Source organism: Falco biarmicus, chromosome 1 (assembly GCF_023638135.1).
Source record: "Falco biarmicus isolate bFalBia1 chromosome 1, bFalBia1.pri, whole genome shotgun sequence".
NCBI classification, from domain to species: Eukaryota; Metazoa; Chordata; class Aves; order Falconiformes; family Falconidae; genus Falco; species Falco biarmicus.
In genome coordinates this window covers 21,592,115-21,610,377 of record NC_079288.1, presented here as the reverse complement: position 1 = coordinate 21,610,377, position 18,263 = coordinate 21,592,115, and the positions used below count along the sequence as shown (strand labels likewise).

The 18,263-nt window shown below is 54.4% G+C and overlaps 1 protein-coding gene across 4 annotated transcripts in view; it reads right to left on the bottom strand.

Annotated features, from left to right (window-relative positions):
• DTX2 (deltex E3 ubiquitin ligase 2) overlaps window positions 1-9,018 on the bottom strand; it is a 39,387-nt gene extending 30,369 nt beyond the window's left edge. For all 4 annotated transcript variants that reach the window (XM_056349012.1, XM_056349020.1, XM_056349027.1 and 1 more), the window contains exons 1-2: window positions 8,931-9,018; window positions 3,658-4,052 (exon numbers count right to left, since the gene is read on the bottom strand). In XM_056349012.1, coding sequence (XP_056204987.1) covers window positions 3,658-3,970 — 313 coding nt within the window. In that variant the 5' untranslated portion in view covers window positions 3,971-4,052; window positions 8,931-9,018. The remainder of the gene's footprint in view (window positions 1-3,657; window positions 4,053-8,930) is intronic.
• Between the last annotated feature and the right edge of the window lie 9,245 nt (window positions 9,019-18,263).

The window sequence follows — 18,263 nt, the reverse complement described above, 5'->3', positions numbered from 1 at the left end:
GCAGCAAGTCATTATGACACCAGAGCTGTTCAGAGAAGATCAGCACCAGGAGGAAAAAGATAAAACAAAGCCTCTAAAGAGGTCATGAGAGTTATGACACTATGCTCCAGGACCCCAGGTGAAAACACATGTGTTTAGAAGTATCCACACCTAAAGCCTGCAGAGAAGTTCCCCAGGATATTGCTGGTGGTTCCGTGGGGGGCAGGCAACCCAAGCAAGCTTTATGACCAACAAGCACACCCCAAGGTAGAGGGAGGACAGCCCACGTGGGACTCCACGCTGCCAAAACCCAATTGCTATGCTACCTGTGCTCAGGCTCTGGCTGGCTGAATGCTGGCTCAAGTAGCTCTGCCTCACACTGCCGTTATCTCTAGCCCTCAGCGCTGGGCTTGCAGAAACTACCAGGACTTGACTCAAACCATAAGGGCATTAACTGCCACCTCAGTGCTTGACAGCACAGAAGTCACATCTCCGCTCCCATCACACTCTCAGGCTTCTTTCTTTGTAAATGGTGCTGGTAGTTTCTGCACAGCGCTTCGGTGGTCAGACCATAACGAGACCCTGTGCTGGGGTGCAGACACATCCTGCGTGTCACTGCAGAAACTACATCAGTAAAGACAGACCTGAGCTCTGGAGCAGACAAAGGCTGAGGCTCTCTCAAAGGCAGGAATGGTACAACTTGTGTTTCTGCTAGGGACTGTTCATCTGCAGGGGATGAACAGCCAGGAAAGGTCCAGCATTTGCTCCCAACCTGCTGCTCCAGCAGCCAGAGCAGCACCAAGTGTCTGCCTATCGCAGAGCAGCACTCTCCAGTGACCACCCAACAGACATCTCATCAGCACACCTAAGAAGCTACTAGCAGCCAGGGAAACACAGCAACCTCCCCTCTAAGAACTGGGGTTGAACCCTGAAAACTCAACAACAAAACCCAGGGATTCCTGTGGGACAAGACCTTCCTCTGGCAGAAGTCAGGGCAGAAGGTATCCGCAGAACCAAAGCAGCCTTCCCCAGCCAGGAATCGACACCTTACATGGGAAAGCAGATGAAACAGCCAAAAGCAAACTCTAGTGATGGACTGCTCCTATCCAGTGCCTGCCAAGTTTTAGAAACACAAACCTATGGCCTCAACAGGTGGACAACATCAGGGGTAACCCCCTGAGCAGATGAGCAGGTACGAGACTGAGCTGGAAGTGAGATGGTGAGAAATGCGCTACACTTAAGAGAAGAACACAGGGAACACACGGCTAAAGCAAGGTGTCATGAAACACACAGCGGAACACGTCTCAGAGGAGATGAGCAAGCCTGCCCCTGCTCCGTTGGCAGGTCAGAAGCTACAAGCAGCACAGAGAGGACTTGAGCAGTTTGCAAGCAACCTGTCTTTTAAAGACAGCATTAACACCCCCAAAGAGCAGCAGGGAGAAGAGCTTTTAGAAGTCAATAACAAGACCAAAGCCATGCACTTGGAAAACATCCCCATTCCCCCAGGCTGGCAGGGAAACTGGCATTCCTCTCCAGGGTGGGCAAACAGCTGTGGTGAGAGGACAGCTCCTGCTGCTCCCTTGCATTCACTCCCAGCTAATCTGCTTGAACCAGCAGCTGAAGCTCACAGCTAATCCTGCCCCCACAATTCCCCTGCACAGCTGTCATTCCCGTTGGTGGGGATACTGGTCCAGTTAACACTGGCTTCCTGTTATTCTCCCTGGCTTCCTTTGAAGAGCCTATTTGTCTGTCTAATAGCTAATGAGCAGAATACAACAGCCTATTTTTTGCTCTGTTTAAAGATTTTTCATGGGGATGTTTCCTGCAGAGATTCTTTTCTCTAGCACATGACAAAGGTCAGCTGGCTGCTTGCTCAGAAAGGCTCACATTCAAGGGAAAGCCCTGCAGAGAGGAAAAGCTTTGCTTCGAACTGGGCCATTAAAAGGGGATATGAGAGCATTTCCAATAGTCACGTTGCAGAGCACGCAGGTACTTGTGGAGAGAGGCGTTCAGACCTGGCCACTGTGATCAGCATCCCTCCGGATCAGTGGGAAACACTGCAGGAGCGCTGTGAAGTGGAATCAGCCTTTTTGTTATTGACAACTCAACCACAGATCTCACCCAAGGGAAGATAAGATCATGCTAGCCAACACCTTTTCCAAAATTGTATCAGACTGTCCTCCAGACACAACCCACTCCGAACCACCCTGCGATGGACTGTATTAGCTAGGTGTTTTGCGATCTTTCACAAGAGATACAGGACCTCCAAAGGGAGGTGCTCCACTCATGAAGGAGGATGTCCCATTCACACTAGGACACATCTTCCACCCTCGCACAAGCACTTTGCTCACCCTCACCAAATCGGGTCATTTCCTGAGAAGGAACAGCCTGGGGCTGCTGCCCATGTGTTAGAGCACAAGGCAAGAGGCTGGAAGGCTCCTTTAGAAGTTTGGTGTGAAGAAAACAGGAAAAAAATGGCCACTGGTGCCAGCTCTGGTGGTCCATGCTGTATTGCTCAAAGCCACAACCTCAGCAAGGCTTCCAGATGCTCAAACAGGTTATGCTGAGCAGACCTGACAAGGCACTCGGCTAAGAAAGCTCCTCAGCCAGGACACCACTAGAAAAGCTAACCCTGAAGTCACTGAATCAGAATAAAAACATGGATGCAGCTGTGATGACCACTGGCTTTTGCTCCAACCACTTCTCTTTTCCTGTAGGAACTGCCCAACCCTGCAGCTGATTCAAGATATTGCTCACTTATTGCTTCGATTGGCAAGAACCAGCACACTGCCCATCTCTAAAGCTTGGGGTGATGCTTGACTGCGTCCTGGGGTGATGGGAGAGATGTTGCTGAAGGAGAAACAGATGCATGGCGAATTGTCCAAAGCAGCTATTCATTCAGGGTGTGTAACTGGGATCTCCCTGGATTTTCCAGAGGATAAAAGCATGCATTCCACTCTTGCCCCCTTTCTAGCTACAGCTGCTGAGCACATCTGGAGCAAAAGAGGGTAGGAGTCACCTCGGCAAATTCTGAGCTACTAGCCTTAGTGACCCCAAGAGAGACAAGATGAGAATGAAAACTGGGTTTCAATCCTGCTATCAAACCCTCCCTGGGAGGAAGCAAGCCAGCCTCGTGTAGCACAAGTGCAGGGAATATTCCGCTGCAGCATTATGGCGTTGTGCGGGGGCTGCAGGCTTTCGCAAAGCAGCTTGCGCAGGGCGGCATGCCAAGGTAAAGCAGCTGGCACTCCAGTTGCAGAGGGAACAAGGGATTCAAACGGGAGGGTTTAAATTGTAAAAAGGCCTTTTTACATGAATGGTCTTGAATGGATGTGGGTGGGGGCAGGAAGAAAGTTTTCCAGCTCTGAGGGCTGTGGCTCACAAGCTCTGAGCTCCAGGGGTCCTACGATGGGGCTTCCTAAGAGATCACGGCCGCATGCCTGCACCCAGCCCCACAGATTCACGCCAGCCAACATAGATTTTCTCACGTGCTAACATGCTGGGCAGCAGACAGCCCCGGGAGAGAAGCAGACACGCCACCCCTCAGAAAACTGCCCAGCAGTGGCAGCAGACAACAGAGCTTTCTAGAGCTCTCCGACACAGCACAATGCCCCACTTATCTCCAAGCACACAAGCAGCCCCATCAAAACCCCAGCACGGGTAGGGAAGCTCCCTTACCTGTATCCTGCCGGAACTGTGTCAAACTTGGGATGTCGATGACGTAGGGGGCCAAGACAGGGTCTGCATGTCCCAAAGGGATGCTGCTGACAAGTCCCGACCCCGAACGTCGGCCCTTCTGCTGAGAGGCCTGAAAAACCTGTTCAATGTAGCTGCAGACATTCCCTCGGTATGGCCTCCACCTGCCAAATTCATCCTGCCATTCCCACACTGCCACTGCTGTGGAAGTGGAATTGCTGCTGTGCCCTGGGGCAGAACTGGGAAGTCCGGATGGCCCGGCTGAACTGCTTCCTGCTCCCTGAGCTGCTGCCATGTTCCTCCCTGAGGTCTGGGGACGCCGCGATGGGAAGCAGCAGCTGCGCTGGCTGGCCTTAAACCATTTTCTTCTGGGGGACCTGCAGCAAGAAACAAAGAGAGCATACGGAGCTGAGAACGATGCCCCACATCCACCCCACCCTGCATCGCTATCACACGAGCCATTTAAGAGGGGGAAACAAGCTCAGCCTTTCACAGAAGATGCTTGCTATGCATTTAGGAGACTACAGAGAAGTGGACTGGCCTCAAAACCCTCTGGTCAAGGGCAAATGAGGTACCACCACCCACTCCCTCCCAATGCTAGCAACTTTTCTTGCTAAATTAGAGCAAAAATGCTTTTGAGAGACTCTGCTTCCTATGGTCTGCAGCACCAAATACCACATGAGTTGCTGCAGATCCACACAAAACCAGCCCAGAGCCACTGCTGATCTGCGCCAGGCAGATCAGTAAGCCCTGACCCGAGTTCTGATGCTCACTAGCCAGGAGTGTGCCAGGGCAAGCAGACACTCTGCAGCCCTCCCCACCCACACTCAGTGCCACTCCTGGCAGCATTATGAGCTGCCAGCTTGTGAGCTGGAGCTCCTCAAGCACTTGTACGAATTACTTCATACACATGTGGGTCCTGAACTCCTCCCTGATCTGAGCTCCAGGGCTACATTATCAGCTTCATTCAGGCTTCTGACCATTCAGTTTTGATCCAGGATCAGTCCCTTGACTCCTGTGAAGTGTTATATATGCAGACAAAGCCAAAAGACAATTCTTTACGCAGTCTGCACATCACAGTAATACAGACGTTGAGTGTGGTCTGAGTGAAGAATGGATGAGGAGTACAGAAGCACTAGGAGGAACACAGAGTGGAATAAACAGCCTGTGCTAAGGGCAGCGATTTAGCAGGTCCTCAAGATCCCAGCACACCTAGCTGCATATTTTCAGGTGGGAAAACAAGGAACATCTTGAAACAAGGGATAATCTGCATCAAGAAAGACTCAAGCCATTAAAAGATGATTTGGGGAAGAACAGAGAATGGCATAGGAGCCTTAAGACATACACATAAAGACAAAAAGGCCAGTGAATTTAATCCTAACTACTCACAGAGACAGGATGCAGAGACAAAAGGCCACCACTCTTAGCCGCCAAGGGATGTCAAAAAGCAGACCCAAAGCCATCAAGTGGCCACCAAGCTGTCCCAGAGACACCAAAGGCCTGATATTTGGCATTCTTTCACTGCTGTGTCATTTAAAGGAATCCTGTCCAGACCATCTGGACACATGTGCCTCGGTGCCCGAATGCTGGACAACCACTTGGAGATCCCCGTGTTGGTGCTCATGAGAGAAGCGGGTATGACTGTGAACAAGTGAAATTCATTTTGTTTTAAAATAAAGTTGCCTTCTCCTTCCTAAGGTCTCACATCATTGATTGCTCGCTTAACTCCCAGCACTCAGCAGGGAGCTATGAGCTTCCTTCCCATCAAATGGAAAAGTTCAGGTCTCCCAAGAGGCAGAGCAGCAGTGGGTGGCTTCCACTGGAGGATGCCATCTGCACGGAGAATGACATCCCTGCCGGATGGGGGAAGATCCCACGCTCCATGGAGCATCCCATCCATCATGCTTGCGTGGCTTGCTAGCTTAAAAAAAGAAAAAGAGCGAGCGAAGAACAGACACGCCCACACGTCTGCATTTATAAGAGGAAAGCAACACTTTCTCCAGGAATTCATTGTAAATTAGTTTATGAGCTGCTCTGAGATTTTTACAGAACACCCCCAGATCAACCAGTGTTGGTGCCAAACTGCTCCAGATCACTAAGACCCTGGTCTCTGCAACCAATCTTTTCCACCCAATTCTCTCTTCCCTAACGCACCAAGGACAGTTATTTTACTGCTCAAACCAGTGAATTAAAACCTGAGGTGACAAACTCAACACCTGCCTCTGCCAGTTCTTTTTATGGCAGATTTCACACCGACACCTCAGGGACCACCAGCATGACCACGCTCAGCTCAGGCTAGCATGAGTCAAAGCAGGGCTGCAGGGTTTTCTGTCCTACCCACCTGCACAAGGTGCCCTGAACCCCAAAGAGAGAACCAACACCTTTCCCCCCCAAAGCTGCTGTTGCCAAATATTCATCTGTACATCCTACAGCCATAAGCAGAGGGAGGCTGTTGGAGGGAGTTAGCATTTGTTTTCCTTCCTTTTTGAAACACGGCAGCAGGAAATGGGAAAAAAAAAAAAGCGCATCCCAGTGGAAAAGCCACCTCCCTCACATATCACTTTGCACGCACTGGGATGGTGTCTTAGAACAGCTGCGTGACCAAAGCCTATCGCTCACCCCCTTGGATGGCAGCGATGCTTTGAGTCCTGGACCACACGCATAGGTACCCAGCCTGGCTGCACGCGAGTGTCGCGTGCTCCGACATTCACTTCCCCATCAGAATGGAAAAATATTTCCTGTGCTGGGACTGCTAGTCCAAAGGAGGAGCAAGGGGCGTATTTCAGCCTCCTGCCAGTTCTCTCTGTTGAACGCTGCTCGAGCCAGCAGCTGCTTGCATGGACTGGGAAGCGAGGAATGCAGGAGAGCTTCAGTAAGCCAAAATTACACGAATCCCTGAGTTAAGGCAAACAAGAGAAAGAAAAAGCCTGAAGTTGTAGTCCCTCTCCAGGAATTCAACAGCACACAAATATTAAAAGCAGAGACATTCAATAGCAGAGCCGCTCATACAGTTTTCAGCCTTACCCTCCTTGGGCTGCTGTGTGTGTTACATCAAGGCAATACGGGTTTGGGAATGCAGCTAGCAGAGCTGTATAGAGAGGGCTGGCTGCGGCTTGGGCTGCCTTACACAGCCCACTTCCCCAGCACTACATTTTGGATGCTAGCAGCAGCAGTTCAGCTGCACTAGCTCCTTCACGCTGGCTCTGTCCTGAAAGGATCAGCAGCCCAGAGGGAGCAGCTACACGTCTTTGCTAAAATCCCATGGACTTCACCTTGATCTTTAAAAATGCCTTGAAAAGCTAAAAAGTCATACCAAGCCCTAAAAAGCTAGGTTTATTCAGCAAACAGTCCTGGCTTCAATTAGAAATCCTATGGGCCATCTTGCCCCAAATGAAAACAAAACCCTGACTACTTGAGGTACAAACTTAAATATACCTCCTAAGTGGAGGGTGGTTGGCTGGAAATTTGTAACATGGGCTCTGATCTTGAATTTGGATTTGTTTGGTTGGATCTTTATGCCTCAGCAGAACCTCTCAAACATTTGCCCACGTGGCTTTAATCGGGGACTTGGACAGGAAAAGAACTGGGTGCATTTCAGCTGTGTTTCCCAGTAGATTCACTGCCTGCTCCTCAAGCTCCAGCAAGCGGTGGTGAGAAAGCTGGGGAGGGGCAAGTGGGAATTAAAGCATTTGAAAGACATGTTTAATTCTCAAACCTGTTCTACTTTCAGAAAGCAGAATTTTCTTTCACTTTAAATGCAGGATCTTAAAATTCATGGGTCTGAGATGATTTCTAAAAATGCCAAGTTCCTTTTTAAGTTTCTAAACTGAAATTGCCAGTGCTGATAGAAGTTTATGTGGTATGCTAGCTTGTACCTGGAAAAGAAAAGGCCTCAGGAACCCTTGAGCCGGGCTGCATTAAAAAAATTAGAAGTCAACAGACTGGTAAAACAAAGTCTTTTTAGCAAGTTGCTCAGAAAAGAAGGTGCCCAGGAGGGATCTGTTAAGCACCACTAACACCACATAAGAGACTGGACAGGGAGGGCTGCAAAGAGCCCAGGAGACAAGATTACACAGGATTAGGGGAGCACAGAGAGCACGGGGAGGCGGTGGGGCTACAGTGAGCCTGTGACCCCACGCAGGGTATGCGAGTGGAGCAGCATTACAGGTGCCCAGTGCCACCCTGACCCCAAACCACCCAGCCAGGGCCCCCCCCCCCCCCCCATCATCATCATCATCATCTGCTCTGCAGCTCTGGGCCAAGCTCAACCCCAGCTGCAAACACAGCGATGCAACAGGGTTTGATGCTCTGGCCAGGTAACTTGCACCTAAAGGCATCGTGCTGTCCACCAGCCCCCAGCACCGGGGGCTGCAACAACCTGGGGGGGTGGGGAGGAGGATAGGGCCGGGCAGTACAGAGGCGGCAGCAGTAACTCCCAACCCCACTGATCCGTCTGCCCTGGGAAGACTCCTGCCTTCTCCCAGCCTTTGCTCACCCTGGCTACGCTGCCTCGACGGCCAAAAAAAGAGCAGAAATAAAGCCCAGGCGCTGCAAACCCGGCCTCCTGCCACCCCCGACGGCCTTCGGGTGGGACCCCCTCGGAGGTGACAGCCCGGGCGGCAGCCGAGGCGGAACAAAGCGCCCGGTGGAGCTCCGCGGAGGGGCTGGGGGCCGGCACGGGTGCAGAGCACAGCCGGGGGGAAGGGGACCCCCCAGCGGCCCGCAGCGCCCCCGGCCCAGGCCCCCGGCACCGCCGCAGGCCGGGCGCTGTGAGAAGCCCCCTTGCTAGAGGGGGGCTGGCCGGGGGGCTCCCCAGGGCTTCGCCTCGCCCCGGGAGGGGCCCCCGCGCCTGCAGCCGGGCTCAGGGAAGGGCAAAGCCCGGGGCCACCCGGCCGCGGGGGTCAGCCCGGCCCCGGAGCGCCCCGCAGCCCCACCACGTCTCCCCCTCCGTCCCCCTCCCACCTCCAGCGCCCTCCCCGGGGCCACCACGGGCTCTGCAGGCACCGGGGGGTTCGTCTGGGCGGCACCGGCCCCCCCCGGCCCGCAGGGAAGGCCCGGCCCGCGCCCCCCGCGCCTCGTCCGCTGCCCCGAGCGGACTGGAGCGGCCCGGGCAGGGCGAGCTGCGCCCGGCGGCCGTGCGTCGGTACCGGCCGCTCGTAGCCGGGAAAGGCCCCTGCCGGCCGGCCCGGGCCCCGCGCCCCACAGGGAAGGGGCCCGGCCCGGCCCCGCGCCCCCCGCCCCAGCGCGCCCCTCACCCGAATCCGGCGGCGGCGGCGCTGCCGCTCCCCGGCCCGCGGCGGCGGGAGGCCCTGCGCGTGCGCGCGCGCGGCCGCCTGGGGGATGTAGTGCGGGGGCGGGGCGGGCGGTGCCGGGGGCGGGGCCTCGGCTGCGCGGGGCGGGGGCGGGGCACCGCCCCTCGGGGGGGGGTGCCGGGGGGGGACACCGTCACTGTGGGGTGCCGGGAGGGCACCGGGGGTCACCGTCACTGTGGGGTGCCGGGGGGTGGGCACCGGGGGTCACCGTCACTGTGGGGTGCCGGGGGGTGGGCACCGGGGGGCACCGTCACTGTGGGGTGCCGGGGGGGGGGCATCGGGGTGGTGGTGTGTGTGTGTGACTGTGTGTGCGCGTTTCTAAGTGTGTGCAGCCAGTGTGTGAGATGGCACGGAGCTGCGTGTGCCCCCCTGGAGTCCCCCCCAGGCTTCCCCCGGCGTGGGGGGCAGAGCCATGCCCCCTGCGCTCCCCCACGTCCCAGGGTGCTGCTGGCACCTGGAGGCAGCGTCACCCCTTGTGCAGCACAGGGACCCACCACCCCGGGGCCATGCCAGGCGTGGAGTCCATCACCCAGGCACCTGGGGACACGCGGGTGCCCATCGCTGCCGTGTCCCCCTTCAGCCCCACAAAGCCCGGGCACCCCCCGGGCCCAGCAAGGAAGCTTGGCTGCAGAGGCGATGCCCGCGGGTGGCCGGGCAGGGCTGGGATAAGCCATGGAAGAAGAAGATCGCCTGCTGGATTAAAGGACTTTTTAAAACCTATTTTTACTGTCAAGGAGAGAAACGAAGAGAGAAGGAGCTTTCTGGCTTCCAGAGGTCTGCAAACGGAGCCGAGCACCAGGAGGCTGCCATGTCTCCACCGAAAATACCGGCAATGTAAGCCGTGCGCTTGGCAGCGACGGTACACGGTTAGGAGCAAAGAGCAGGAGCTGGCGTGGCCTTGCCCTTCCTTGCCTTTCAGCTTTGCAGATTTATTTTGATGCCTTTTGTTAAAACATCGCTCACACAACGAGGGAGGTGTTGGTGCCGATGGTCAACACTTGACACCCAGCCCCTGCTCTCCCCCATGCCCTCTCCCCCATGGGTTTCTCTCTCACACCACTGCTCCACTGCGACTTTTGGATTTTTGCGTGCAGCAAGGCAGAGCAGAGCAGGGAGCAGCGTGTATCCCGCTCCAGCGTGGAATACAGGCTCTGGGTTTCCCTGGGACCTGTGGCACTGGGGTCTGCTCCTGCAGCTCTGCACTATCTTGGCTCCAGGATACAGAATTTGGTCCTTTTTGAAAAACATTGGACACAGGTACGCTCCCGGCATTGTTACTTCTATCCCCATGGTTCAGCAGGGCTTGTGACACCTACGTCTCGTTAGAGGTGCAGCCTCTAATGAAGCTTAACACCTCTGGATGTCATCTGGGGGAGCTGCTTTCTACACCCTGACTCATCCTGGTGGGGGTGATGTGTGACTGCTGGGGGGCTGCGACCCCCCAAACTGGATTCGCCCGGGGATTGATCAGCTGCTCAGCTACAGCCTTGAGGACAGTTATTTTTGGTTTCACTTACACTCACGTAAATCAAAAACAAACCCCTGGAGATTACTGCCATGTTTGAGCACGGGTTGAGAATCATTAAATAAAACACGTGTGCGGCAGATACCTCTGGCGATAGAGCGCAGCTCCCTTCCAGCTGCCTGCTTCACCTTGGCCAGACCCCTTGCAAGACCTACGTGTTTATTTAGAGATTGCATGAATTCTGGAACACCTTGCAGGCAGGTGGATTACCTCTTCCTACTGTGTTAGAGGTGGGTCGGACCCCACCTGGGTCCTTCCCTGCGTGGGTGCTTCAGCAGCAGAAGCCAAAACCACTTGCAACACCTTTCAGAATGAGGAAGCATTCACCAGTCCTTATCAAATGACTTTTTAAACTTCCCCGGACTTTACACCCAGCAGCACAGGTTCACCTGCAACATGCCACAATACACCTGCTCTGGAGGTGCTCCAAAAGGCTTACAAAAATAAAGTACATTATGCTTGGACTGAATAATTATAGCAAAAATACCGTATATAACCACCTTAGGCCATGGGCGTGGAGGGATATTCTAAAACTCTGCTTCCTGGGTTAAATACACAGGACTCATCCTTACAGAGCTGATACAGGGTCAGTTTTCTGCTTACAGAAAATGCCTGGTGCTGAGCACATAACCATTGCAGCTGCAGTACAAACGCTCTGGAGCTGCATCTCCCCACAGTTCAGCCTCGTATGCAAATGCCTATGGATTATTCTCTTCCAGGAGGATGAAACGGCCATATACTTGAGTTCAGAATACTCACAAAGTACTAATCATTGCCAAATGTGATGGATAGCCTGCCTGTAATGTGTCTGTCTAAGCAATAATTTTCGCATTTACAACTCCCGTGGGACCCACCAGCGCTGCTCCATCCTGGCAAACGGTGCTGAGTCCTGGGGGTGCAGCAACCACAGCAGCACGGGCAGTGGCAAGGGGTGCATGGGGGGACAGGGAGCCCAGGGGACAGGCACAGCCATCGGGGCCCTGGGGACAGGCGCTGTGATGCACAGAGGGAGGGAGCGTGGCATGGGCTTGTTGTGCTCATCACCTCCCTGCTCCTTGCGGTGCTCGACGTGGCAGCTGACCCAGCCCCCAGCCCCCCTGGCGCAGGGACCCTTGAGCAGGACTCTGGGCACTTTGGCTGAGGAAGAAGAGGCTGAGATCCTCCAAGGGCAACCCAACACCCAACTGCTCTCCCAGTCCCTGCCCAGATATATATAACAACCTGAAATCATTTTTAGTTTTGATTATTATATGGATATAGTTTAAAATAGTTTTGTATTTTCCTTTTTCTTAGCAATAAATATTTAACTGAAATAAGTTGAACGGATCGTGCCGGCAGCAGCCTGGGTGTCCCCAGCCTCGTCCCCATCCCCCCTTGGGGCACTGCCCCTGTCACCGCCTCCCGAGCCCCCCTCAGCAGTGGGTGCTCACATCACCCCCAGCTTCATCTACCAGCAATGACCCGTCCTGTGGAGCCTCATCACCTCTGTCTGCATCACCAGCAGCAGCAGCAGGCGGTGGGGACACCATCTGTGAGGGCAGAGGGACAGACGGACACCATGGTGAGACCCTGGGCTGCAGTACAGGCTCTGGCCCTGCCAGCACTTGGGGCTCCCCAAGGATTTGCCATCTCCCATCTCCCCCCTTGTGTCATATTCCCTGGCGGTGGCACCCCTGGAGACCCCTGGCCCCATGCCTGAGTCCCACGGGGGTCCCCGAGCAATGGCTGGCCCAGCCCCGGGGAGACGCGGCCACGCCGGACACGAGGAGGAGGGCGACCAGGGCGGCTGCGGGGACCTTCATGGTGCTGCGGGGACTGAGGGAGCCACGAGCGGGGCTGGAGCTGGGGGGCTGCGAGGCTCTTCTCTGCACGATGCTCGGCCCCTCTGGCCATGCCCTCCTTTTATCCCTGGCCGCTGGGCAGGGGCAGGGTTTCAAGGAAAGAAAATGAGCGCATCATACCGGGGAAATTATGTCCGGATCGCCCAGATTTGCTGAGCTGGAGAAGGCAAGGAAACCGCAGAACGGGGAAGCTCTGGCCACGGGGCTATGACTTTCAGATTCCATTTGGCTGCCCCCCGGGACCAGCCGGAGTGCAAAGCCCCTCGACACCCACCCTGCTGCTGCTGCAAGGACCCCGCTGGCCACGAGCCAGGCTGGGGCACGGAGCCCCATGGCCAGAGCCCTGACAGCAGCCCCAAGCAGGCAGCCGTGGAGCATCGCCTGCCAGCTCCAGGCAGGGATTTGCTTTGCAATGGCCCCAGCAGCATCACCGTGCTGGGGGGCTGCAGGGCTGCTCTGTGGATGGACAGCCCAGCCCGGCTCAGATGCCAGGGCATGGCCACCCCCAGCCACCGCCGCTCTCGCTGGCACAAAACTGCTGCCAGGAGTCAAATCCCAACTGGTCCCTAGTTTTGCCGCAAATACCACTTCTCACCCTGCTCCCCTGCTCACAGGAGGGATGCAGAGTTAGCTCCGAGGCTTGGTGCCTGGGGCCCTGATGGGAACCAGGTGGGTGAGGGCTGCTTCAGCCTCCCTGTGCTTGCTGGAAGCCTCCCAAAACACATCTCAGTTTCAGAGATGCTCCCTGGGAGGAGGACGGGGCCTTTGTGGACTGTTACCAGTGGCACAGCTCCTGCAAAACTGGCCAGTGCCTGGAGACTCGTGCTCTGCAGCTCCAGTGCTTAGAATTCCTGTCCTGTGGCTGTAATTAGGAACCAAACAGAAATGCAAAGGTTTTTTTCATTTCAACCTCGATATACACAAGCCTGAAAAATAGATAGCTATGCTTTATAAAGCTGTGTGGGGAGCGGATTCTGATCCATGTGCTTGCACAGGTGGATAGGCATCAAATATCCTCTGATCCTAAATAGAAAAAGGTTTCAAGGAGGATGGAGGATGGTGAAGAATAGATTATATTGAGCCTGGCAGAACTACACAGCATGGCTGGAAGATGAAGAGACACTGCAAGTGAGGAGCAGGGAGTCCTGGCTGATGAGGGAAGCTGGGTTAGGGCTTTGAACGATGCTCCAGGGTGTGAAGGGTGTTACAGATAAGGGCTGCAGGGAGTCTGCTGTGTTATGGGAGAGCAGAGGTGCACTGTGTGTAACCTCTGTAGGATGTAAGGGCTGTGCGATGGGGATAACACCAGCCAGGTGGTGGCTGAGCTGTGGGAAGAGCCGAGAAGTGCATTGGATTTCTTTTCTTCTTATTAATTATTATCATATTTTATGAATTATTTTTGAGCAGGGATTCATGAGCTGATCTGGTAGGACATCTTGCAGCAGGGTACACGGAAGGCTCTGTGAGGCACAGAATCTCATCTCAGCGATACAAGTGCTTTGCTGGACCTCAGTCACCCTTTTCTCATACTTCTCCCTCACTTGTCAAAGCCACAGCCATATGCCATGATGGTCCAAAACCCTGGAAGGGGTTAGCAGAGCCAAGGCACCACATACAACATGAACCCTGGGCACGACGAACAGCTGAGCCCATCAGACCCTGCTGCAGGATTTCCTTCAACTCTTTCCTTGGAAGGTGGCTACAAAGATACTCAATGCTCTCTGAGCTTGAAACATGAATCTCAGTGTCCAGCTCTCCCTAAGGACCCTGTTTACTATTTATAGGAATGCAGACCTCATAGTCCTTACTGCCTGCAAAAATATTTGATATGATTTTTAAGCTAACAATCCACAGGATTTAACACAATCCCTTATGCTTTTTTTCAGCTGGATCCCCTATTTCCCGTACTTATGCACTGAACCAACCTTCTCTGCATGCTCTCCAAATCACTCCGCAAAGCAGCAGGTCCTCCAGCACAGGATCACCTTCTGCCTGAGCCATCCACAAACCAGCATAACCAGTCAAATATTTGTTTTCTCCCCGTTTCTTTTCTTGCAGTGAGGCTGGAAGGCTGGTGAATTAATTTCTCCGAGGCTGCTCCATCCCACCAGACTCAAGGACCTACACTAACATATATAAAACCTGTTGGCTGAGGCTCTGTTAAGCTACCAGGGTTAGCCTCGTGCTCTGGGGAACAGCCCAGCCCCTCAGAAAGCTGCCCAAACTGTGCTGGGGTTGCTGCAGTGCTCGGGATTCACAGCCCACTTAATTTCAGATTAATTTCCCTGAACGGACAAACCCAAAGTGAGAGGAATTAGGAAGAAATTCCTCTGCAGGCAGAAGAGAATAGGTGGAATTGTGTTTCATTTGCCTCTGCAGCAGCTGCCGCTGGTCCCTGCCAGTGATGGATTAGGCAAAGCAGAGGTGGGGTGGGTTATGGGCATCTTGCTGTCACTGGGTGACCTTGCTCTCTGATATCTGGGATTGAGCTGATGAAAGGGACACGTCCCTGGTCCCTGCTGGTGGTGGGAGATGCCCCGGGAGCTCTGCTAAGCTCTCTGTGCCCCACTGCCTGCCTCCTCCAGGGAAATCATGGAATCAGGAATGGTTTGGGTTGGAAGGGACATTAAAGACCACCTAGTGCCACGCCCTGACACAGGCAGGGGCCCCTTCCACCAGCCCAGGCTGCTCCCAGCCCCGTCCAGCCTGGCCTTGGGCACTGCCAGGGATGGGGCACCCACAGCTGCTCTGGGCAGCCTGGGCCAGCGCCTCGCCACCCTCATCGTAAAACACTTCTCCCTCATGTCTAATCTAAATTTACCCTTTTTTTTCAGTTTAAACCCCTGCTTCTTGTCCTGTCACTACAGACCCTGGTAAAAAGCCTCTCTCCATCCCTGCCTTTGCAAGATCCAGCCAAGAAACCGCTGGCACCATATCCTCTGAGTCGCGTACTCGTCTCGCCTGCTCTGGCCATCCTCACCTCACCATCAGCACCGATCCAGACACACTGCCCCACTCCGCCTTACACCCACCGTGCCCATCGCCTGCAGCCCCCCCGAGCCCCCAGAACCACTGGGGCTGGCACCAGTGGGACTTTGCTCTCTGCCAAACCCCAACCCCTCTCCCAGCTGCCTCAAGCATTTCTTCCTGAAAATGCGTGCCACCTAGTGCACACTCAGCTGTGTGGCAGCCAAAAATGCCATCCATCCCTCCGGGAGGTTTTCTGGATCGGCCTGGACTAGACAAACCTGTAAAGGTCCCTTCCAATCATTTCAACCCAAATTGTTCTGTATTTCTAAGTGTCAGGCTCGGACGCGGCATCTCCATCCCACGCGGGTTTCTGCGCTGGCAGGCAGTGACGTCCACCCCGTCTGTCTCGTCAGTCTGTCTGTCCCCGTACAGGTCACCACTTCCCAACCATTTGCTCTCTGCCACCTGGGATTGAGCTGATGAAGGGGACAGCTTCGGCATGGCGCAAGCTTTCTGGGCATTGTTTAAAAGCACTTCATCTGTGGCTGCAGCAGCCCTGTCTAACAGCAGCAACACTTCAGCAGAAGCAGGCTGCCTGTACTCCCCGGTGCTGCCAGCCATGGAGCAGGGGAAGTCTGGCCTTCCTTATAGATGGACTTATATACGGACACATCGTACATGAGTGGCTGTTGTCCCATAGGATTCCACCGCTGGGAGCCCAGTGCAGGGTGAGGTTTCACCCAGACAGGCAATGCTGTGAGAGGGGACGCAGAAAAGGGAGTTACAAGGATACCCTAAAGGTGATGGTGCACAGCGAGTGCCTTTGCTGTGACCAGCCTGGGTGACCGAGGGGACCCAGCTCCCCGTTTCCTATCCCCTCATCCCCCCTGCGGTCCGTGCCTGCTCCTCCGCAGCTCTGGTTGACAGCCAGAGCCTGTGGCATGGGTCAGCTGCCATCCGGAGAGCCGCCTGTCAGCACCGTGTCCTTGGGCTGCTCTTTCTCACCTGGCTGGGGTGGTTTCTGCAGCACGATGGTCAGGAAGCAGATTACTGGGAGGAACAAAGGTGATTTTGTCTGGGGAGGGGATGGGTACCCCTCCCGGCGCTCCAGCTTGCAGCAGCCAAGGGCAATGCTGAGCCTCTCTGGGGGCTGCAGCTGCCCTTCCCTCAGCCCTACTCTTCCTTCAGCCCTTACCAGCTGCCAGAAAATACATTAAAATTAGCAGCTGGGTTACCAAATAGCACAGAGGTGTGCTAGGACCACAGCTCCAGCCGCACCGAGGCAGGGCTGGGTGCCACAACAGGGGAACTGAGATGTTCTTGCTCTGTGCTTACGTCTTTCCCTTCTCTTAAGGCTGCTGGACGCTGGCTGGGCTGGGGTGTGAGAGCTCCTTTCCTGGAACGCTCCATCGTGGGGTCCCCCCCCCACTGCCCATGTCCTGGAGCAGCTGGAGGAGCAGAGGAGGGTGTGGAAAGAGGGAATGCTCCATCCTGCTGCAGGTGCAGCATCCTTGGTGCCACTGCTCCCCAAAGCACAGGCAGCAGCGAGAAGGAAACCTGTAAATTCCTGGTAATTTAGCTCAGCAATCACCAGGGGAAACCTGCCGTTCATTATAAGCTGGCTAATGGCTCGCCACAGCAACCGGTGTTCTGAGGAACAGCTCAGCCTTGTCCTTTCCTCCAGCCAGCAAAAATGCTTTTGTTGTAGTTTCTGACATTTCTATATTGCGCCAGGCCCTTCTTCTAAATCAACAACATATTTCCCGACGATGGCACAGTATGTACAAATGATTTTCTCTCTCCTCTCTTTATTCTCCCAGCTAATTGAAAAGGGAAATTTTTTTTTTATTATCATCATCATTCTGGAAGCTCTGTGTTGTCTGCAGATTTGTGAGCCCCTTGTTTTCCCCAGCCTCCACCCACGACTGAGCTACTGCCATCAAAGAGATCTGGTGCCGACTGCTGTAGATGCCATCCACCCCGCTGCCATAGGAAGCTGTGACAGATGCTGCTCGTGGTGCGTGTCGGATGCTGAGTGGACATGGGAATGGTCCTGCTCAGCCTTGACCCCTCCAGAAGCCACTCTCCCATGAGCATCACCCATGGCCCTGAGTGACTAGGCAGCAGGACCATCATGAAGGACAAAAAGAGCTTCCTTTTTTTTCCTGGCGAACAAAAGAACAGCCTTGCTGCCCTGTGGAATTTTATAATTAGCCTTTCTTATGTGGTGGCTGTTCCTTGAATAAGGCTGGCTGTGTTTTCTCTTCCTCGGAGCGGCGTAAGCCTGTAGCCTGATACTGCCAAGCCACTCAAAGCACATGCAGTAACGATGTAGACATGGAAAACGTCTGAGATGCTGCTCAAATGGCCTGAGAAATCATGGACGAGGTGACAGCATCTTCAGGCTGCTGACCTTACCCCCGAGCATTTGCATTTAGGGACTTTTATGTTCCTGGTGTTCAAAGTCTGGATGCAGATCGATGCTGAAGTTGATGATTTCCAGCCTGCGGGCCCTGGCAGCTAGCCAGGACAGTGGAGAGTTTGTCAAAGTTTAGGCAAAACAGACTTAAAAGGCACCTTTGAAACTTGTGTTTGCGAGCTGGCTAATTAGAACTTTGCTGCTACTGGGGAATAAAAAGTAAATGCCTAATTGCTAATTACTGAATCCGTACAAGAAAGTAATGGCAGATGGGGAACCGTGCAGTTAGCAACAGTTGCAGCCAGAGCCTGGTTTGTACTGAGTTAAAACACAAAGTCCAGGCGTTTAAAGCCGTTTAAGGGTCTGGGCTTTGTGTGGGAGCAAATGAGCTTTCCAGCAGCAAGGAGGCAACTGCTGCCTCCCATGAAAGCCAGGGCAGGAATCCTGTTGATCGTAAGATGTACTTGTTCAAAGCCAAAAGCACACCGGACTCCTAAAATTGCTGGGAGCCTAAGAATTCA